The sequence below is a fragment of the Schistocerca serialis genome, chromosome 12 (assembly GCF_023864345.2).
Source record: "Schistocerca serialis cubense isolate TAMUIC-IGC-003099 chromosome 12, iqSchSeri2.2, whole genome shotgun sequence".
NCBI lineage: Eukaryota > Metazoa > Arthropoda > Insecta > Orthoptera > Acrididae > Schistocerca > Schistocerca serialis.
The window spans coordinates 161,642,604-161,666,614 of record NC_064649.1 but is presented as its reverse complement, the minus strand read 5'-3'; the positions used below and the strand labels follow the sequence as shown (position 1 = coordinate 161,666,614).

The following is a 24,011-nucleotide window of genomic DNA, read 5'->3' as shown; positions in this document are numbered from 1 at the left end:
AGTTTTTTTGAAGTTGCTCTCAGTTTTTTGAAGTTGCTTTCAGTTTTTTTGAAATTGCTTTCAATTTTTTTTGAAGTTGCTTTCAGTTTTTTTTTTGAAGTTGCTTTCAGTTTTTCAGTTTTTTTGAAGTTGCTTTCAGTTTTTTTTTGAAGTTGCTTTCAGTTTTTTTTTTGAAGTTGCTTTCAGTTTTTTTTTTTTTTGAAGTTGCTTTCAGTTTTTTTTTTTGAAGTTGCTTTCAGTTTTTTTTTTGAAGTTGCTTTCAGTTTTTTTTTGAAGTTGCTTTCAGTTTTTTTACTTTGCTTTCAGTTTTTTTAAGTTTCTTTCAGTTTTTTTAAGTTGCTTTCAGTTTTTTTAAGTTGCTTTCAGTTTTTTTTGAAGTTGCTTTCAGTTTTTTTTGAAGTTGCTTTCAGTTTTTTTTGAAGTTGCTTTCAATTTTTTTTTTTTTGAAGTTGCTTTCAGTTTTTTTGAAGTTGCTTTTAGTTTGCACAGCTTTACTCCGTTACTGAAAAATTCCAGTATGAACACCGCAATGCACAATGAGCTTAAGTTAATTATTACTGCACCTAGTTTTATGAACTGATTGATTTTAAGCCAACTGAACTGGCAAGTACAATTTAATTTCTCTCATTTCGAAAAGATAGGATCATTACAAAGGTTAGTGAAGTGGGATAATCAATTACAGGGCTCGACCTTACTTTGTGCCGAGTTGCAGATGGTGCGACATAGTAATGCATTCGGTGGCAATATTTTATTGGCTACAGGCTCTTCTTTTCAACTAACAACTTTTTATATCTTTGGCCACACAGTATTCTTCTTCCAATACTCCAATTGCCAATTTTTATTGCACGATTTGTACTGTGACCAGACGTGTGGTCGCTCATCCATTTATCATCCCTTACTGTACTCAAAACACCGTATCGACAGTACGCACTTAATTAAGAACCCGAGTATTGCCATTGTGCGTCCATACTTCACCGTGGATAACTTGCAACTATTCCACCTCTCTGTCCTGCAGGCACTTGCATCTTGCAATATTATTGCCATACCTGAATTTGTCAGTGTTTCTACCACAAAGTTTTACAGAAGTTCTTCGTCATTACAATAAATTTTTTTAGTAGTGAACATTTGTAAAATTAATAAAGTACATACATACCCTCCAAATTACATTAGAATTAAGAAATTATTTAATTGGCAGTTATGAGACTTTATGTTGGAACTATGTAAGTTTTTTCATCGCAATTGAGGAAAACAAATGCTGTTGACACAAAATGGTACATATTAGAATACTTTTTAATTCCACATTTGCATAGGAGGAGTCAACGTGAATCTAACAAAATTATTGCTAAAAGAATATTAGAAATAAAATAAAATACAAATCAGATGTCAAGTGGAATTTTTTATCTTTTTATTCCCATACCTTTGACGAACACAAAATAGGATCTGTTTAGGTTATTTGCGATAAATACACTGCTGTCTTATCACAGATGTGTTTAATTTTGACGCGCTTCCGTGAAGTCGTAAGTTGTGCAAAAAATTCAGTCAGTTAGGTAACTGGTAATGTGGTACAGTGTGCACCCAAAGGCTCCATTAGGGTTTTAATTTGGAAATAAAGAGAATTTTCCTATTAATGCCACTTTGCTCGATTTTGTACACATTTGTAGCTTAGAGTATTTATCAGATCTTCTGCTCTTCCTGTTCCGTATCTCATTAAAACATTTGAAACGTGCTCAAATGAACAATTACGTAAAGGTGACAGTTGCTCTCCTTTGTGCTATGGACTTCATTCTAAACTTAAATAATTTTAATCTCATTACACTACTTTAGATAAACTTAATTTTGCATTCTGTATATGCCATTTCATCTGTCGAGTGTGAAGCACACATTAAATTTCACATCTCGTGTCGATTTGGTATTGCAAAGAGGACGTGGTAGTTTTACTGAAATATGATATTTGTGTTAGGTTGGAAATGTTATATTTTGATGATCAAACTGAGCCATTCGTTCTCTGATCTGTTGTAGTGTGGTGCAAGGAATGTGAGGAGCGGCGACAGGAACAAGGCCAGCTGGATAGCCTGAAACTCTGGGGCAGCGGAGACGAACGCGCGTCCTCTGCTGACGGCACCGATGTCCACTCGCAACAGGTCAGCCATTCCAGGGTACCACTTACATTATGTGGTGAAATAAAAGTAAGAGCAATACACGTACTCCTGTGTCCAGGCTTTGTAATATTCACAATGAGAAGTCCCCAGCAGTGGGATCGACTTTCCAAAAATATCTATATGGCGATGTAGTTCAAAGTTTGAGGAGTCACATTCTGCAGCCATTCACCCTGGTGGTCCCTCATATGTGAGTAATCACTAAAAATAAATAAATAAATTTGGAATTTTGTATGATAGGTTTAAAAAAAGTAACAATTTAGAGACCACTTGAATAGCGTAATGGTTAACATAGTAATATTACATCCAAAAGGTTGTTCGTTTGACTCTCATCATTGTTGTTGTGGTCTTCAGTCCTGAGACTGGTTTGATGCAGCTCTCCATGCTACTCTATCCTGTGCAAGCTTCTTCATCTCCCAGTACTTACTGCAACCTACATCCTTCTGAATCTGCTTAGTGTATTCATCTCTTGGTCTCCCCCTACGACTTTTACCCTCCACGCTGCACTCCAATGCTAAATTTGTGATCCCTTGAATGCCTCAGAACATGTCCTACCAACCGGTCCCTTCTTCTAGTCAAGTTGTGCCACAAACTCCTCTTCTCCCCAATTCTATTCAATACCTCCTCATTAGTTATGTGATCTACCCATCTAATCTTCAGCATTCTTCTGTAGCACCACATTTCGAAAGCTTCTACTCTCTTCTTGTCCAAACTATTTATTGTCCATGTTTCACTTCCATACATGGCTACACTCCATACAAATACTTTCAGAAACGACTTCCTGACACTTAAATCTATACTCGATGTTAACAAATTTCTCTTCTTCAGAAACGCTTTCCTTGCCATTGCCAGTCTACATTTTATATCCTCTCTGACTCTCATCAGGTGTACTGAAATTTTTTGGTTTTAAATCTTTGTCGAAATGGCTCCAGTCGCTATTTTTATTCGATTAATTTGTTTACATGCAATTTCCTTTATTTGTATTCTTTTGTCATGTCATTTAAATAACATTTTAACTTCCTCAATTGTTCGTTCTTTTTCCACGAGTAAACTTTATACACGAGGATTTAATTATTTTTATTTATCTACCATAATATCTAAACCTTTGAAAGTGCCGATCAGTCAGTTAAAAAACAAAAGATGAAATAATATTCTTACATTGGCGGTGCAATTATGTCAGGAATATATTTTTCCTTTCAAGATGTACATCTTTTTGGATGGCTATCATCATACAAACATTTAAATTATAAATTCCTATTCCACTGTGGACAAAAGAATGTGGGTGATGCTGATGATTTAACAAAAACAAGGATTATAAGTAAAATGAGATTCAAGCAAAATAAGAAATAGAAATAATAAATACAATAACATGGACAAAAAGTAAGATGATAAAATGAAAGCAATTACATCAAAGCAATAATCAAAATCACATGAGCAGTGACAAAGGAACAGGAACAAAATAGATTTTAACCAATTAATTGAATAAAAATAATGATTAGCACCATTTTGATAAAGGCTTAAAAATTTAAAGTGCCTAACAAGATTTGAACCTATAACCTTCTGTGTGTGAGGTTAGTACCTTCACCATTACACTATGCAATTGGTCTGTGACCCGTTACAATTTTTCTAAAGCTATAGAACATCACATGAAATTCCATTTTTTTTTTTTTTTTTGTCGATTACTCACGAATTAGGCCCCACCGGGGTGAACGGCTGCTGGGTGTGATTTCTTGGAGCTTAAGCTACACCACGATGTAGATTGTTTCAAAAAGTCAGATCCACCACTAGAGGCCTTTACTTTTCAGTAAAATATTTTTCATTCAGGACTTGAAAGCTAATGGGGACACAGCGTGCGTTTTGGTGAGCATTCGAACACTCTTGTCAGATGTGCTTACCCATGTCATCTGGGACCGTAATGCTATCCAGCTACAGGTGTCAGCTACATCTGCACTTGCCAAACAGATTTTCAAAGTATTAATAAGTTTTATAGTTCTGAGGGAAAGTATACTGTCACTTAACACTGACAAATTGTATTTGTAACTGGGAAATCGGGGAATTTTTGTTACTTGCCTGAATATACATCCTGAATTTGAAGTCTGGTTCTGAAATTTGTATTACCATTGTATAATCAGTCTGAAACCTTCCAGTGTCTCCAGGCCTCTTCTATGTATAGAATCTTCTTACATGATTCTTAAACCAAGTGTTAATGATGATCAAAGTATGCTGTGTTCCTTAAATGCCTGGATAATTTCTTCAATCTCTTCATCATCTGCGGAGCTAGTTGGCATATAAATTTGTGCTACTGTGGTAGATGTGGGCTTCATGTCTTTCCTGGCTAAAATAATGCGTTCACTATGCTGTTCATAGTAGTTTACCTACATTCCTATTTCCTTATTCATTATCAAACCCACTCCTGCAATACCCTTATTTGACTTTTTATTTATAAGACCATATTCATCTGACCAGAAGTCCTCTTCCTCCTGCCTCTGAACTTCACTAATTCTCACTATACCTAACTTCAGCCTATCCATTTTCCTATTTAAATTTTCTAACCTACCTGCCTGTTTAAGGGACCAAACATTCTACATTTCAATCAGTAGAACACCAGTTTTGTTTCTTCCGATTACAACATCCTCACGAGTAGTCCCCACCCGGAGATGCGAATGGGAGACCTTTTATCAATAGAATATTTTATCCAAGAGAAGAGCCATCATAATTTAACCACACAGTTGAGCTGCATGTGCTAGGGAAAAATTGCAACTGTATTTTCCCCTTGCTTTCAGCTGTTCACAGTAGCAGCGCAGCTACACCATTTTGGCTGATGTTATGATGCCAGATCAGTCGGTCGTCCGGACTGTTGCCGCTGCAAACTATAGAAAAGGCTGCTGCCCTTCTGCAGGAACCACACGTTTGTTTGGCTTCTCAACAGATACCCCTCTGCTGTGGTTGCACTTACATTTCACTTTGAGGAGTGCGTGATGTATCCATTTGTAATTCCATTGAAGCCCTTATCGATCAGGATAGCAATTTTCAGTTAGATGCTGCTCAGAATCCTGTACAGAAAAAGTTCACACTGTGCATAGTCGGTGGCATTCTGCAGATTTACCGTGTGAAGGTAGGATGTGGTCAGAAGGCTCTGTGCCGAAAAATCGTGACAGTGATTTACTGACATCTGGCAGTTCACTCGAAAATTCGTGAAACAATCTCTAAGCTCGGAAAGTTTTGAATTACACAGGCTTCAGTGCATTGGTTGGTTCCACTTTTTTGAAGGTACATCAGGTTGCCAACAAGTAAATGACATGTGCTATTTTGAGTTTACATTGAAGGAAAAAAAGAAAAAAAAAGAAAAAAAGAAAAAAAAAAAAAACCATACTTCATAACGACCAAGAGCTGCTCTTAAAGTAATTCTTTATTGACTACAGATTTCAATCATCTGATTATCTTCAAGTTATCATAAAATTATTTACAGAAGCCTGCAGGCAGCATTATTACTGTGGTGATGAATAAAAGTTGATCAATATTTACATACTGCCATAATTGGGTTCCATCTTTACGTGTGGCTTGCTCTCTAAGAATATGTTAGAATTGTAGAGGGAGACATTGTAGTAATTATCCATATATGTGTAGATTTGTGCGGGATAGACTAGCGTGGACAGCCGCATCAAACTACCTTCAGACTGAGGACGAAGAAGAAGCAGAGGATAATAACAACAACATAAGAGAAATTGTAGGTCACCAGAATTCTTCTGAAAGTAAAAACTTGCCATTTTTCGTTACCTGCAACTAGAGCTATTTGATTGTATTGTTTCATATCCCTACATTTTACCTTTTACGAATTCGTAGGCAGACCAGGACAATTCTTACATTGCATTAAGCTTTGCATTTGTATAGTCTCACAAATAATTTTTGTTACACGTGTTGCAGATGACTGAATCGCACGACGTATCCGAAGTACGACCGCCTCCAGATTCCGTTGCTACAGGAGCGACCGGCGACATAGTGTCGGCCGGCACGTCCACCGTTTCGAGGTACACACAGTGCCCACGAGAGGATTTTGCGGCGCGGCCGATACGACACGAGTTACCCGAAGGGGAGTCGGAGCTGTGCGAGAAACTGTGCCCCCTCTGCTCGAAGGTGTACGGGCCGGAATATTCGTTTGAGGAGTTCCAAGAGCACGTGATGGACCACTTCCCAGAAAATGATGAAGACGGAGAGGTGACTGACAACTACGTGCTCCTCTAGCCCACTGTCGGCTGGAGTGGCCACTTCATCTTTTGCATGTGTGTATACGCTGTAGCAGTGTGTAGAGTGTAATTAATACTGTACCTTCTGTAAGATATGTGGTGGTAAAGATGAAATTATTATGGTGGTCTTAAATTATCAGTATTAAATTTCTACTGTGTGAGTAATAGAATACCTGTTTATACTGTTTATACTGGTGTACAAGTTCGAAGCATTTTTCACCGAGTTTAATAAATGCGACAGAGATACGAAGAGACCGTAGTCGTCAATAATATATCCTCTTTCATAATTTACAACAGTCTGCCGAGGCTGGGGTAACGTTTTGATTCTGCGGCTGTAAGAATCGCGTGGTATCGAGGCGAAGAACTCGCATTTTCATCCGGAGAGGAGGTTTCTCGAAGGTTATTCAATAGAGAGCAGGAAAGGTGAAAATCTGAGGACTCGATATCTGGTGAACAAGATGGGTGCGGAATGACTTCCCAACTCAAGTTGCATGTTGTGTTTTTTGTCAGTCTAGTAGAATCGGGCAGGCGTTATCGTGGCACAGCATCACTTCGCACAGTCTTCCAGGTTGTTTTTCTCGGATTGCTTCTTCGAGGTGTCTCAGTTGTTGACAATAAATGTCAGCAGTGACAGTTACACCTCAAGGAAGGACACGCCGTCATTACTCCAGATGCATAACATTATTTTTTGGATCCACGCAGGTCTTTTGTATGGGGGGTTGCTGCTTTGTTTGGGCTCTACTATTACATTCTTTTCCTCCTGTTACCATAGAGACACCATTTCTCAGCCATCACCAATAACAATACAGGATAGGAATGGTCGGTTTGTTCATAGCCAACAGATGAGGAGCCAGCAGAGATCCATATACGGACACCCGCTGATTTTTGTGATTTTGGTTTAGAGCATGCTGTGTCCGTACACCCAATTTTGTAACCTTCCCCGTTGGATTCAAATGTTGCACAATTGTGGAATAATCACAGTTCATCACATTTGCAAGTACACGGACAATGATCGTTGTGGATTAATGTGTTTAAACGATCTTCATCAAACCCTAAAGGTCTTCGTGAACATGGAGAGTTATTTCAATTTTATTGATTTTCCTTAAAACGAAAAGACCATTTTCTTGCCATGTTCTGTCCAGTGGCATTATCCCTGTACGTGGCGCAAATGTTAATGGCTGCCTCCATTGCTACAACCCCTCTGTTGACCTCAGACAGAAGAGTATGTCAGAAATGTTCACGTTTCTCCACTTGCCACTCCATTTTCCAGTCTCCACAGCTTCACACACTATAAACAGCAACAGTGAACTACAAACACAAAAGTCCAATTAAGAAATAAACCCATAGCAACTGGAATACCAGCAAGCAAAACAGAACCGCTACAAACTTATGCTCCTACCTAATAACTTCCTGCCCCCTCGGAAAAATCTTGTAAAGTAGCTTCAGTGAATGGAGTAACTATTGTTCGGGAGTCAGGACCCTGGTGCTTGACTCGGAAGTAGCCAGCTGGAGCCTTTTCGATGGGAAAAATGGTCAGAAATTGTCTAGAGTGGGATCGGGGCGTATCGTCATAAACTTGCCTAACTGCACCATTGTCTCGTGGAATGAAGGGATTTGATTGTCTGTCAGATGGAAAAAAAATGGTAGACTATTAATACAGTACCCCTCTCCTTCTTGTTTAAAAAAATTTAAACCAAGCACTGTGCTCTAGCCTAGTATTGTTCAAACCAATTTGCAGACAAATGGTACTAAAGGACTGGTGGTTTAAATACAAGGGTTGAATGAAAAGTAATGCCTCCTCCTTTGTTAATAGGGTTTGGAAGGGAATATTTTAATAAATCAAATGCAGAAATAATCCTTAGAATGTGATCTTTAATTACCAATATTCACTTTTCCTTATAATCACCAGCCAATTGGATCATTTCTGCCAACGATTCACAAGTTTTCTGAAGCCGTCACTGAAGAAGTCGACACTCTGTTTCTGCAACCACAGTCTCACAGTTCTCTCGACGCCTTCATCAGAAGCATAATGACGTCCCCGCAGATCGTCTTTCATTATCGGGAACAGATGGAAGTCAGGCGGTGCTAAATCTGGACCATATGGAGGGTGCCATACGGTGGTGAGATCCTGTCTGAAGTTCTGCTGTGGTGGCACGTGAAGTGTGTGGTTTGGCATTGTCATGCTGCAGGAAAACATTTCCCTTTTCCTTTCTGACCCTTGTTAGCTGTCATTTCAGAGTTCGCTCTGAATTTATTGTTGTTCCACGATCAAGAAAATCAACGCGGATAACACTATCTGTGTCCCAGAACATCATGGCCATGATATTTCCAGCTGAGGGCTGCATCTTGAATCTTTTTTTTTTTTTTTTTTTTTTTCTGGGGTGAGTTTCTGTGTCAATTTTCAGTAGACTGACGTTTCATCCCTGGGTCGTAATGGTGTACCCACATTTCATCTCCTGTCACAATTGAATGAAGAAAGGTGTCACCTTCATTCTCATAATGCGATAGGAGTTCCTGGCAAATGTCAAGTCTGTGCACTTTCATTTCAGTAGTCAGCATCCGGGGTACCCATTGTGCACAGATGTTCTGATAGCGAAACAAAGCAATAATGTGAACCACACGTTCTTGTGAATTGCCGATTGTGCTTGCAATTTCTCTCTGAATGATACGACGATCGTCCTGAATCAACCTGTCTACATTTTGCTTGTGAACTCGGTGGTTGCTGTCACAGGATGTCCAACTCTTTGTCTGTTCCCGCCTCAACATCTTTAAACGTACTTGCCTCGACAGAATCACCGTAAACTGCTCTCATTCTGTGACGAATCTCCTTTGGGGTGACACCGTCTGCTGTTAAGAACTCAATGACTGAACATTGCTTAAATCACATTGGCTGACCGTCTGCACAGGGTTCCATACTTTACACTGTAATAAACAACTGTTCAATGCTAAGGCTTCCCGCCAACTGGAGCTGTAGAGAAGAGGCTACGGAAGAAGCCGATACCTTCCGCATACCGATGCTGCCAACTGTTAAAGAGTTACAAAGGTGGAGCCATTACTTTTCAGTTGACCCTCGCAATAATGAGACGAGGATGTAAACTTTGGAACGTGAAAAAAAGAGAGGATAAGAAACCTAAATTTTCAATCAGTAGATCAGTATATCCCTATAATAGATTACGACAAAGTTTGTAGATCGGTACAGCTGCACTTACAGGCAAAGTATAGGTTCTCGTTATAGTTTCTATTTCGAGATGTTATCATAACTTCAACAAATGTCGTAAAACTACCTCGAGCCTCCAATGATTCTCAAGCTTTTTGGTCTGTGATAATTATGTGTATTACAGCTAGGTGGATGCAAATCTTGTACATCTCTTTTAACAGTTCACAGATGCGGTCGTAATACGTGTGCAGCTCTGTGCCCTCAGCTCCAGTCCTTTTCTCGTTGTAGATTAGTAATAGGTACACAGTGTAGTTAGTGGAATTTGTGCCTATTTCCAAATTTGTGGAAACGTAATAAATTGGAAAAATGATAAGAATTGTAAGATATGTGCCACTTATTTTCCAGTTTTTAACAGAGTAGGAAATTCATTCCGTGTAATGCACATGTGAATATAAACGAGGATTGCAATATTTTCCATAAAAGATTACTGGATTTTTCCGTAGCCTTCCCGACATCGACGACACACGAGGTTTTCTACAAAATACACTCGATACAAAAACACTTTGCGTCGAAGAGTTAAATATGAAGAAACTTGTGCACAGTACAGAATTGTATGGCTTGTGTTCCTTAAGGATATTTTAATGAAACTTTGAAACGTAAGACAGGCCGCTGTTCAGGCTTGTTACTTATTATACTTTATTAGAATGTAGCTCCATCCAAACGGTTTGTATTTTTTGGGTTTCGAAATAGAGACGTATGCTATAAATTGCTTACCAGTTGTGTTCCTGCTGCCTGAACGAATTGAGAATGTCAACTGGCAGTGTGCACACACACCTAAAAGCCACCTGCCTTCTGTGTCTCGTTTCTCACTACAAATAAAAGCACAAAACAAACAAGTAGCAGGTGCAAAGGGTGGTCACTGTCACAGAATGGAAATACAGTACTGAGAGAAGTCGCAGCTGCACAGTTTGAAGTATTCACACCAAAATTGGCCGTAAGAGGGCGGCAGCCCGACAATCTCTGCCCGGATGGAGACAGAGGACACTTTGTGGCAAATGTTCCACATACTGCCCAGTGCACGTGGCAGAATGACGCTATCGGGTGGAGCGTCAGCTCTGAGGGCACTGCGTTACGGCCGTGCCCGAAAGGCTTCCCGCGAAAGGCTCGTACGGGACGGGTCGCGGGACACCTGAAATTGTGACGTCTAGCGACACTGCTGTAGATGTGTCTACACTGAAAGTGGCCACTCGAAGGCACAGTACGTAGTCGGCCGAGCAAGTTGCTACGACGGACAGATAAAATTGGATGTCGGTGTATTAATGCTTTTATTCAGCTTTCTATCTTATTAGTCTCTCTCACACCAGAAGTTTTTCAAAAGCAATTATTTAAATATAATTGGTTGGTCACCGGTTTTTGAAAGTCAGTAGTGATCCGCAGATTGGGCCCTCTTCAGAGGATGCCCCAATTTTTGGAAAAGAAATTGGTCCCCATGTTGCCAACTCTAGTGAGCACGGGGCATCGGGTGTGCTCGTCAACTGACGGGCACTGACACTTGTCGTGTAACTGCAGTTAGGACGGTTCTGACAGAATGTGAACACTTTACTAGTGCAGGGCACCACTCGCGTACTAGTAGAACGGTCGAGTCGTCGACAGCCACACAGAAACCCTTTCCGTGCAGCTACATTGTGCCAGCTGAATGTACGTCGTGTGGCATTCAGATACAGCACGAGCTGATCTTCACTTTGCTAAACGTTCGGTCAGTTGGAACCTTTTTTGAGGAGGTAATCTGTCATCTTGTAAAACTTCCTCGTAATAGTGTAATGGTACTTTGACTACCGCGCCTCCGCCAATAGAAAGATATAATTTACGATCGCGCATGCAGTACAGCGCTGCGCCAGCGACCGATTTTTATAAATAATTTTGTTCGTTTTTTTGTTTTTTTTGTTTTTTTACTTTTGCGTAGGTTTTTGTTTATTTTAACAACTTATTGATTACACTCTCTCTCTCTTGTCTTCATAAGAAAGACGTGTATTTTTCGGCGATGTGTTGAATGTGCTTTTGGGTGGAAATTAAAATTACATTACAAAGCGAGGTTGTTTCAATAGTGATTCGAGGTGGTTATCATCAAATTTGTAAATTGATCATGACAGTGACAACCTGAAGAAGTTTTCAACAGACGGAGAAAAGTGAAAGACAGGTCGTCCTACAAGAGAAATTAGGAGGACAGCCATGAAGACTATATTGTAATTAGTACTGCGTTTCTAACAAGATTATAAGGTAAATTTCAATTAGTTTCTGATGCTATTTCCGTACAGTCGCTTTTTGTAGTGTTGCTGACCCGGTCTGCCATGCACGGTCAAATTACAGCACGCTCTCAATAATACGAAGTCCGCCTTATCTGTAACTGAAACCACCAAAATTCCAAACCCAATCAGATTTTCTATTTTATATTTTTCACAGCAGGACCCCGAGGGGAAAGGTATACTACAATAGTCAAGCACAGTTTTGTTGTTTGCTTCAGTTTATTTGATTGTACGTATTCACTACAAACACAACAAATATTCCGTGATAACCAAATTTATTTGATCTTCTGTCACTGAAAACAAAACTTAAGTTCGACTACACAACACTTCGCTCGCTGTAGCACCGAGGAGAAATCAGAGTCACTAGTAGAGAATACAAGTCCAAAACACTGCCAACCAGTCGATACCGACGCGTCGCAAGTTTCCAGCCAGGGACGCCACAGTACGGTTCGGTCGTCGTGAATCCGGCAGCCGGGTAGTAACACAGTCATCGGCGAAGATCGAACTGGTTAAACGGGCTCAGGGAGCTCGCTTAAATCCGCAGGTCCGGCCAATCAGAGTGTCGGTAGATGGCGCCCTTATACGGTTGCTCACTCTGGTGGCGAGGGCAGCGCCGCCAGGGGTAATCCGTATCGATAGTGGTGTGTCCGCTGCCGCTAACCCTGCGACGACGCGTTCACTTGCGCCAGTTGTTGACTTCGTGTGCGGCGCCAGTGGCACTCGCTGTGTGCCGCGCGTGTTGTAGCACGCCGCACCGAGTTGACGGCTGCTGTGCGGCAGCCGATACGACACTATCTTTCTGCATCTGCTTAAGGAAACGTGGGGACATTGTGAAAATGCTGTGAACAGTAGTTATGATAGTAATAATGTTTCCATTCTAGTTTTCTCATATTTGAAGCAAAATTTGATTGCTGCACACTGCTCCATTCTCTGCCAGAGACAAACATGATACAACAAAAGTACACTCCGTCCTTAACGAGCCAGTATTGCACCTTCGGGAAGCAAAATGTCTGGTACTGCCAGTAGACACACATAAAACTAGTGACATCCTATCTAAATTGAGGGAAGGAGTGTGTATTTGGATGATACAGTTCTGCAAACCTTACGAGCAGATAGTGTGGGCTGCTCGCCTTCTATTTTGCTTGTACGTGTAGCACCTGAGGTCAAGTCCTGTATAAAGCAGACGGTACACGTCTCGGAAACAGTCTCAAAAATTGGCTTAAAACATTTAACGATCTGAGTGCCGTTTAGTATAAAATATGTTGAGCTACTCGAAAGAGGTGTCTAGTGTTCTAGTCATAATCCTGAGATTGTCGGTTTAACTCTCACTAGATGTGAGTTTTAGATATTTACTTTTTGAACTTTATATTTGTTCCCAAATTAAAATTTTAACTAACAGATATTGAACTGTAGTTTTACTAGTAAAAATAACTTTTTGTTTTTAGCTATGAACTTTTTAGCTATGAACACTGAGGAAATGATAGTGCTTGTAAAAAATTAAAATTTGTGCCAAAATGCAAAACCTCGAATCCCGTTTTAATTTGCCAGGAAGTTTGATATCAGTGCACACTACACTGGAGAGTGAAAATTTCATTTTGGATAAAATACTTTGTTCTTTCTTGAGATTACAGACATAAGTAGTACATAAAATAAAGGAAAGACAACCACTCACTTATAGATGACTGATACGTGACCCATAGAACTATCATTTACACTAGCTTTTGAGCTAAAGTTCTCTAAGGAACTGATGACCTTGCAATTTAGTCCCTTTAATTTACGAACCAACCAGCCAACATCATTCTCTAGCTAAAGCACATACATACACGGACACTAAAACGCTCACGGTTGCGGTGAGTGTGAGCATTTGGTGTCCGTGTGTTTGAATGTATATGTACTTTTGCTAGAGAAAGATCAAGAGCTTGAAAGCTAGTGTAGATACTGTATGCTGTTGGGTGTTTCTATTTGCCACTTGTCAGTATGCTTTGAGTGAGTGCTTGCCTGTTCTTTCCAATTATTGTTATATTATAAAACAAGTATATAGATGCTGTGACTTACCAAACGAGAAAGCGCTGGTAGATAGACACAATAAAAAACACTCAAACACACACACAAATTTCAAGCTTTCGGAGCCCACGCTTGCTTCATCACACACACACACACACACACACACACACACACCGACACACCCATCCCCACATGTACAAACACAAGCAGACATTGATATATAATTTTTGATTTATCGATAAGGAACTTTTCATTTTTGTACCAAATTTTAATTCATTGTGACCACACATTTTGTGTAGTTACTAATTAAAAGTTGCATCTAGGTAGAACTGAACTGACAAAACAATTATGAGATTAAAACACTATGTGGAGAACAAACTGTCATGCAACAAGATGTGGACTCTTATTTTGTACTTAGCAGAGCTCCAAGATCTTGATAATAGATTTTTTTAGTTTTTTTGAGAAGTGCATAGTACTGTTTTAGGAGATTGATGTCCAGGCATGGATCTTCAAATCTTATAAAGACAAAGAAAATGAAAGATTCTGTAAGATCTAGTAGTATCTAGTAGTATCTGTGTGTTTGGCAGCAGATAGGTTTAACAAAAGTTTTGTGTGGAGTTGTAACTGTTTTAACAGAAATGCTACATAGTTAGTGCATCATGCTTATACAACTGACATACTGATCTAAACACGATAATGTCCTCGATTTGTTCGTCAGGAACAGAGAAATCTGGGCCTCGAATGTTTGAAGTGTATTAACTATGTAAATGTTATAAATTTATGACTTATATTTAGTAAATATACCTTTTAGAATGTATTAAATTCAAAATATGGAAACCATTTTCTTGAGAGACAGGAAAGGAATACCAACTTGGTAAACGTAGCTGTCACACTCTGGGGGCCGGACAGGTCTCTGGTCCATCCTCTCGCCTCTCAGGATTGGTGATCTGCGTAACTGAACAGTCGGTACTCCTGCGAAGTTCCAACCTCGCAGCGAAACATTCCTGTTTCTCAAATTCCACAGAGGTGTGCATTCCTACTTTCCCGGACTGCAGTGTTTGGAGAAATTTTGTGGTGGAGAATGGATTTGTTGAATCCTAACACACATTTCCAGAACCAAATTTTTGGTTGGTAAGGTAGACTGAGCTGAGGCACATATTTGCTCACAAGCTCATCAGGTAATTTTCTGGGAAGCCAGCACAGAGACGGAAAATGAAGGGCAAGTCTGGAGACACTCGAGAACTTCTCGTCGTACTTCTCATAAAGTGTGGGATGTGGCACTAACGGGAACGTAAACGTACTTCCGACGTCATTTGATTGCACAGTACTCTCGACAGTACGAGGGCACTGCCGAGCTCGGGGTCTCGCAGAATGGGCCGATAGAGCGCTTAATATATTTCGTTGTGTATAACACTGTTTGGCAAATGCCATCATCAGATCTGTAATTAAAAGTAAAGGGACATAAAAAAGGGAGGTGTTTGCTATACATTATTTGGTTACAGAAGATAAAAAAAAATGTTTCAAACAAAGGAAAGTCCAGGCTGTAACATCAAAAATATTAGAAAAAGGATACATTACTACTCACTGTAAATGTGACACATTGAGTTTCAGATGGGCACAGTGAAAAGATTGTTACACATGAGCTTTTGGCCAAAACATTCTTCAGAAAATAAAAATGCACACACATTTACACAAGCAAGCACACCTCACAGACAGACGACCACTATCACCGACTGTTTTGACCGGAATGCGACACGTCAAATGGGAGGAACTGTTTGACGCTTTTAAGCTTCGGTCGGGTCGGAAAAGCTGGAGATAGCAGTCGTGTCTGTGAGGTCTGTTTGCATTTTTAAATGTGTGTGCGTTTTTATTTTCTGAAGAAGCCTTTGGCTAAAAGCTGATGTGTAAAAGTCTTTGCACTGTGCCTGTCTCAAACTCACTGTATCATCTTTACAGTGAGGAGCAATCTATCCTCTTCATAATAATGTTGAACATTGAATGTTTGTAATTTTTAAGTGTGTCTGTCAATTTAAAAGTATGAATGAAAAAAATAAAATGAAATGAAAAGAAAAACTGTCATGCAACAAGATGTGGACTCTTATTTGGTATGTAACAAATATTTGCTGTGGCACTCTTACAATACTAAACCTCACGTCAGAAAAACTTAACGATTTGCCATTTGGAGAATGGTAAAATACGAGGAGTGTTCAATAAATAATGCATCCTTGGCCAGTTTCAGTTGAAAAAATGCGGAATTCATTGTGGACATCAGCCCCTGTAGTTTCATGAAATTGCAGTAGGTGGCAGGCTATGCACAGATTTCAATATGGAGTCTGTAACAGAGGTGCATTTTGAGTAGAGACATGTCACTGAGTTTCTTCTGGCAGAAAAACAGAGCACTGCAGATATTCGTACACACTCGCTCAATGTCTACGGAGACCTGGCATCGAACAAAAGCACGGTCAGTTGCAGGGTGAGGCATCTGTCACCGTTGCAACGCTTGTGTAAATCGTGGAATTCTTTTAGATGAGCTAAATTATTATGGTTTGAGGGGGGGAGTGTACAAATGGTTTAATTCATACTTAACTGGAAGAATGCAGAAAGTTGAAATAAGTGGTTCATGTAATGTTAAAACAACAACTGATTCCTCAAACTGGAGGGCTATCAAGTACGGGGTCCCACAGGGTTTGGTCTTAGGTCCTTTGCTGTTCTTGATATACATTAATGACTTACCATTCCACATTGATGAAGAAGCAAAGTTAGTTCTTTTTGCTGATGATACAAGTATAGTAATAACATCCAAAAACCAAGAACTAAGTGATGTAATTGTAAATGATGTTTTTCACAAAATTATTAAGTGGTTCTCAGCAAACGGACTCTCTTTAAATTTTGATAAAACACAGTATATACAGTTCTGTACAGCAAATGGCACAACTCCAGTAATAAATATAGACTTTGAACAGAAGTCTGTAGCTAAAATTTTTAGGTGTGTCCATTGATGAGAGGTTAAACTGGAAGCAACACACTGATGGTCTGCTGAAACGTCTGAGTTCAGCTACGTATGCTATTAGGGTTAGTGCAAATTTTAGTGACAAGAATCTCAGTAAATTAGCTTGCTATGCCTACTTTCATTCACTGCTTTCATAAGGCATCATATTCTGGGGTAATTCATCATTGAGTAGAAAGTATTCATTGCTCAAAAACGTGTAATCAGAATAATTGCTGGAGCCCACCCACGGTCATCCTGCAGACATCTATTTAAGTGTCTAGGGATCCTCACAGTATATATATTCACTTATGAAATTTGTTGTTAATAATCCAACCCAGTTCAAAAGTAATAGCAGTGTGCATAGCGATAAGACCAGGAGAAAGGATGATCTTCACTATGCAGGGTTAAATCTGACTTTGGCACAGAAAGGGGTAAATTATGCTGCCACAAAAGTCTTTGGTCACCTACCAAACAGCATCAAAAGCCTGACAGATAGCCAACTAACATTTAAAAATAAATTAAAAGAATTTCTAGATGACAACTCCTTCTACTCATTGGCTGAATTTTTAGATATAAATTAAGAGGGGGGGGGGGGGGGGGGGGGGGGGCGGGGGAGGGGGGGGGGTGGAAGAAAAAAGAGAGAGAAAAAAACAACAACAACTTAAACATTAGTGTCGTGCAATAATTTGTGTAATGTAATATCTTGTACAGACATCTTTTATTAACCTGATGTGTTCCACATCATTACAAAGTGTCGTATTCATGATCTATGGAACAAGTATTAATCTAATCTAATCTCGCGCTAACCTGCCTGATCTCCCAGGTGCTATCCGGCCACATAGACCTGTGACTCTGACAGTGTTGCAACGTGCGGACACTTTCATTAGAGATGATTGACTGATCACAGTAGGACACCTCACTGCACAACTGGATGTCCCTGTTAGTAGTGCTGACCCACCGGTCCACCAGTTGAGGCACTCAAAGGTGTGTGCCTGCTCAGTTCCTCGCTTCCTAACAGGAGACCGTAAATAGCAACAAATGACTATCTGTGCGCAATTCTTGTGCATTATGAGACTGTGACATTTTTTTGTCGAACACTGTCACAGACGATGAAATGTGTGTTCACCACTTCGAACCGGAAACGAGGTGGCAACTTGTGGAGTAGCGCCACACCACCTCTCGCGAAGAAAAAGTTCAAAGCTGACGTTGAAATCATGGTGATGGGTCCTGGGACTCTAAATTGGTTATTCTGTTTAATGTAATGACATTAAGAAAAGGAAAGTTGCCACACACCATATAGCATAGATGCTGAGTTGCAGATACCGTATTTACTCGAATCTAAGCCGCACCTGAAAAATGAGACTCGAAATAAAGGAAATAAAAAAAAAAAATAATTCCCAAATCTAAGCCGCACCTGAAATTAGAGACTCGAAATTCAAGGGGAGAGAAAAGTTTTAAGCCGCACCCTCCAAATCGAAACAAAGTTGGACCATTGTAATACGAGACACAATTTAGGTCGAATGAAAGACAATACAGCTACAGTAGTTTGGTTCGAGTCGTAAGCTTAGCAGTTAAGCTTTACCAGGTAGCCATTGCTATGCGCCAGACGCTCCGTCTGTATTTATACGGGTACCCTTCCTTTTTCACGTGCTTCGTCTGGTTTGAATCGATTGCTTATTTTGTTTTGATCTGATAAGTGCCGTTTTCTTTGTTATAGGTGTTTACATCACTCTAAGCTGAAAATGCATTACTGTACTGCGTCATGCATTGTTTGTCGCATTCTGATAGTGCGTGTTTACGGCCCATCACCGCTCGCGGCATGTCTTGCTTTTGTGCGCGCTACCACCACTTACAATAAAAAAAAACAAAAAGGAGAGGAATCATCTCATTAGCGAAACAATGGCAAGAGACTGCTATTTGTTGTTACTTACACTGTTGCTTTCTTTGATAATGATCAACAAGAACCAAATAATAGACTGCGTATGATAGAACAAGTTCTGAACGAGAGTTAGGTGAAAATTTTTCTCCGTTTGAAAATCTTTGCGGCCGCTTCTTTAGTACATCAAATTCTGCACAGAAATTAGTCATCTCAGATTTAAAAATCTAGTCAGTTGCCGTGCTTCATTTCTGACTGTATCACTATTAGGCATAAGAATAATACAATTATAAACATGATACAAATATAATAGAGGGAAACATTCCACGTGGGAAAAATATATCTAAAAACAAAGATGATATGACTTACCAAACGAAAGCGCTGGCACGTCGATAGACACACAAACAAACACAAACATACACACAAAATTCTAGCTTTCGCAACCAACGGTTGCTTCGTCTGGAAAGAGGGAAGGAGAGGGAAAGACAAAAGGATTTGGGTTTTAAGGGAGAGGGTAAGGAGTGATTCCAATCCCGGGAGCGGAAAGACTTACCTTAGGGGGAAAAAAGGACGGGTATACGCTCGCACACATACACACATATCCATCCACACATATACAGACACAAGCAGACATATACAGAGGCAAAGAGTTTTGCCTGACGAAGCAACCATTGGTTGCGAAAGCTAGAATTTTGTGTGTATGTTTGTGTTTGTTTGTGTGTCTATCGACGTGTCAGTGCTTTCGTTTGGTAAGTCACATCATCTTTGTTTTTATGGTTATAATAGAGGGAAACATTCCACGTAGGAAAGTCATACATCTTTGTTTTTAGATATATAAACATGATACGATACGTATATTCTTCCGCATTTGCTGTTGTCTCACTCTAGTTTCGTAGTTTATTAGGCAGACAGGATTTAAATGAGATAGCAGCAAACACGAAAGAATACATGGCAAAATGTTTATATTCGTATTATTCTTATGGTGAAGAGAATACTGCATGTGATTCACATTTCATCAGGTTCCTATTAGCAACAGTCTTGCCAGTCGGATTTTCGTAGTACATTGAAATTGTGCTACATTCGAAGATGAACAATACGGAATTTGTATTTACTTCATTGGATAATGTATGAAAATGTAGTGGTCGAAACTCGGGGCGGAGAAAAAAAAAGCTCGTCTTCCACCCCCCTCTCTCCCTCTCTCTCTCTCTCTCTTTTTTTTTTTAATGATGCAGAGGTTTTGGCGCCAGTATTTATCTTCGTGCCTACAAAGCAAGCCTGTGTAGCGCTACATATATTCGACGGCAGAAGTTAGTTGTGGCGGCACCTATCAACATTTTTCAGAACTTCCGCTTGCTTTGCACTCAATTCTAAGCAGCTGGCGGTTTTTTGGATTACAAAAACCGGAAAAAAAGTGCGGCTTAGATTTGAGTAAATACGGTAGGCCCGTAAGACCTTCATCAAAAACACACACACACACACACACACACACACACACACACACACACACACACACACAAATATGCCACTCATACAAAGTCACGTGTGTGAGTTGAGTGTCTGCGTGTGCTTGTTGTCTATTTTTGCCAAAGGCTTTATGGGCGGAAAGCTTTTTTTGTTGTTCCTATTTGCGACTCTGCATCTCCTCTATATGGTGAGTGGCAACTTTCCTTTTCATGATGTTGTTACATTCCGTCCTGGATTTTCCTTTGCTTGGCTTTATTCTGTTTAATGTTCTCCTTCACGGTGCAACGATCAACTCGGTGGTGCATTGTGTTACCCTCAGGAAACTGAAGAAATGACTTCTGCAGATTTGTCGCCACAAAAATATAAACAAACTTCTCCTCGTCCGTGGCAACACGGGGACTCTCACAAATCGCTGGACTGTTCTTCCTCGATCACACTGTGCCTTCCGGCTTCTGTCTGTTTGGGTCAATGAAGGATGCATTGTTTGAGAAATGGTACTCGGACGATGGGGAGATTATCGATGCAGCAAGATGTCGGCTCCCGGTAGAGTGATTCTGTATCGGTGTACGGGCTCTCCCAGTAAGGTGGTTCGAGGCTGGCGCATTGAACGGAGATTGTGTTGAAAAATTGTTTCGTAGCCGAGAGAGTTGGGAATAATATGGTGTATTGGAATCCTGAATAAAACCGACCTGTTTTAATATTGAATGCCCCCATATTTTGAGGCAGTTAGTTATCAACTAGTGGCTCTTCTTCGTAGTGGAAAAAAATCACATTACTGCCATAAGTTGCCTCTAATGAACATGCTTTATTGATGATGACTAGTTGTGGTAGGAAGTTTAATTTTTAGGCCTACATGATGACAAAAATGTCTTTGTAGGACGGATTAAATGTAAAATGTCTATGTGAATCATCATTTACAAATGGGAGACCTACATCATATAACTGTGTTTTTTTATCTAATATGAAGAATGTATGACAGCACTACTGAGGTTTTGATATAAATTTTGTTGAGCAAGACTATCGTTAAGTTATATGCCATGTTTTATGTATAGGCCTGTCCTACCAAAATGTTTTTATTCTGATGTATTTTTATGTCAACTCGAAAATGGTACTTCCTTTTGAATCTTGTTGACACTGAAGTATTATTTGCTAAAAGCAGGTTAATGGTGGTAATGCAAATTTCTTCAAATATGTTAGAAACTAAAGCACGTTTTACAATGAATGTTGTAGGTTAGTATTGCAGGTGTGATAATTATGATATCTCACCCTTTTTGGGCTTATTCTATATGTACGTCAGGGAGAAAAATGGGTTTTTATTGTTGTTGTAGCCTTATCTGATTACTTCCATACTGACCTATCTGTGCTCTATCTTCACATGAATTAATTGTAGACTGTGGTTCGATTCCTAGATATTACAGCTTTGGATCTTGTTTGGGTGAAAAATCACTATGTATTCTGCAGACTGTAGATGCTGTAGTGTTTACTTTACGTATAGAATATGCAAAATAAAAATGAAACATAATGTCATATAAAATGAAACTTTAATCAGTTATCCACTTTAGGTGCTCAAAAAGTTCTGGAACACTTAGGGTTTTCTGTTTTTCTTTTATTAGTTCTTGCAGTCAAATTCTTGCAGTAACATTGAATGAACATTTCTGGAAAAATGAAGAAAGTAATCTGACTCAGTGACAGTTTGACATCGAAGGTCATGAGGTGGTGAATTACTGTGACAGTGTTGACAAACAGAGAAGGCTGAAAGTTCAAAATTGTGACTCTTATCTAGAAACTAAGGCACAGAAAACTTAAAAGACACATTGACACCTTCATAAATATATGTCGTTTCCTCATTCTAAATACTCTTTGGAAGCATTTATTATTTGATTGCATTGGTATCAATGTCTACATTGCTGATATTTTGCCTAAGGCTTCTGAAAGTTAGTTCATTTGTAGTTTGTATTTGCAGTGTGAGTGCTTTTAGTGCAAGCTAAGTAAAGCTTTACACAAATTTCAAACATGTCTAAAGCAGGAGATTATCTCTAGCTCTTTTGAAGTGTTGTACGGGAACTATGTTATAGTATTTTGTGATAGTGTATACACCTAGACGAACTGTCCTGTTGGAAGATAAAATTGTTCTTGCCTAGATTTATAATCTGCCAGCTGCCATATGTGTTGGAAAGTACGTCATTTACTACAGTTTCCAATCTAAATTTCCCTTCATTATATCAGTACGTCAAGTAGTCCATTATTCCTTCAGTGGAAAGTAGGTTTCCAATTGCAGTCCAGCTTGTTATACACACCCAAACAAGCACTGACACCTCCATATTTTATGCTAGGAATTACTCTACATGTTTGGTGTAAAGTTAAAAAATTGTGTTTTTGCATTAGAATATTGTGGAATGCGCTGTGTTTATGTATTACTTATTTTATTTTGTGTGTAAGACCATATAACAAAAACTGTTCTGTTCGTGTTTGTGGTTCCTTTCCCCCAACGAAGTATTTATGATTTTGAATACAATGTTATTCAAGGCAAGCCGTATATTAACTCAGTAGATGCGCAAATACAGCTTTATTCAGTGGAAAGCTATAAAACTCATTTGTTTCTGATTACCGCCGAGACTCTTTTTATTGTTTTTGCCATATATTAATTTTGAACATATGTTCTGGCAATGAACCAAGTGTGCAGCCATTTAAGGTTGCATATTTATACAGGCAACTGTCGCCTGTTACCATTCATTTCGTGCTCCTAACAGCTGCGTTTCAGACAGCGAAAACTGCTGTTGGTGATGGGCAGCTTAACCTGCTAGCTGTACTCCCAAGGAATAGTTCTTACACAGACAGTACATTGATTTTCTTATCCAGTGGAGGAAGAGGACAGCACATTTCAGCATGTTACGAGTTTCGTGATAATTTGGATATCCCCCCCCCCACCCCTAGCAAGATAAATTCCCTCCCCTAAGTGAAACTATCCTGGGGAATGTTGATGCCATAGCAGATCCACTTAAAAAAAAAAAAAAAAAAAAACCTTGAAGGCTGCAAATAAATATCATGTGTGGAACAGGTATCGAATTCGAGGATGACATTTTATCGTGAGTCGACTTACTTCTTCCCTTATTCACTCTCGGTTATATCTCAGCACCGTGTTTGATACTTTTTAATGTTTCTAGAATGAAATTTTCACTCTACAGCGGAGTGTGGGCTGATCGTCTCCTAAGGAGACTTTTTAATGTTGTCTGTGAAGATAACAATGTGCTACACTGGCATCCACACCATCTACAAAAAAAAAAAAAAAAAGACTCGTTTCTCGCATCACAGGAAATCGTCGAGTTATTCCTCCTCCTCGAGGATCCTGCCGTGTCTCGTTAATGGCAGTCTCAGAGATTCCTTCACCTGCTCACAAATCGCTTGACCACAAACTTTCACCACCACAGTGTGACAGCTCAGCCATTTACTATTCCACTAACTGTACTATATCACAGATTAGACTGTCATAGCATCTAACAATCTTTTCTCATCCTTTTCTGAACAGATCTTAATTTTGTCTGAACTATGTCATTTTTACAAAGTTAGAATGTGTTTGGGCTGTCAAAAGTAAATCCTCATAATTTATATCTTTCAATACATAAAAATTTGGAGAAAGATTTACACTATGTATAGTTACAGCCATCATTAGTGATTGTTTGCAATATCCATTGTTTTCAGCAGTTTTTGTTAGTGTCTTGTAGTGCAGTAGTCGCTAACACGGTGCACATCCTCCAGCGGCCTGATACCAGTACTGTGTCTGGGCCGTCTGGTTTACTCGAATCTAAGCCGCACTTCTT

General features: G+C 39.4%; 1 protein-coding gene and 1 long non-coding RNA gene across 3 annotated transcripts in view; one reads left to right on the top strand and one right to left on the bottom strand.

Annotated features, from left to right (window-relative positions):
* Nucleotides 1–24,011, top strand: part of LOC126428315 (protein spindle-F) — a 147,875-nt gene that overhangs the window by 112,121 nt on the left and 11,743 nt on the right. Inside the window, exons 6-7 of one of the 2 annotated variants that reach the window (XM_050090249.1) lie at nucleotides 2,020–2,141; nucleotides 6,081–6,371. In XM_050090249.1, the coding sequence (XP_049946206.1) occupies nucleotides 2,020–2,141; nucleotides 6,081–6,371 (413 nt within the window). Of the gene's footprint in view, nucleotides 1–2,019; nucleotides 2,142–6,080; nucleotides 6,437–24,011 lie in introns of both variants that reach the window. The other variant, XM_050090248.1, reaches the window with a different exon arrangement.
* The window catches only part of LOC126428317 (uncharacterized), a 56,660-nt gene continuing 44,652 nt past the window's right edge, over nucleotides 12,004–24,011 (bottom strand). The window contains exon 3 of the long non-coding RNA XR_007576815.1: nucleotides 12,004–12,665. This is a non-coding gene — a long non-coding RNA (uncharacterized LOC126428317). The remainder of the gene's footprint in view (nucleotides 12,666–24,011) is intronic.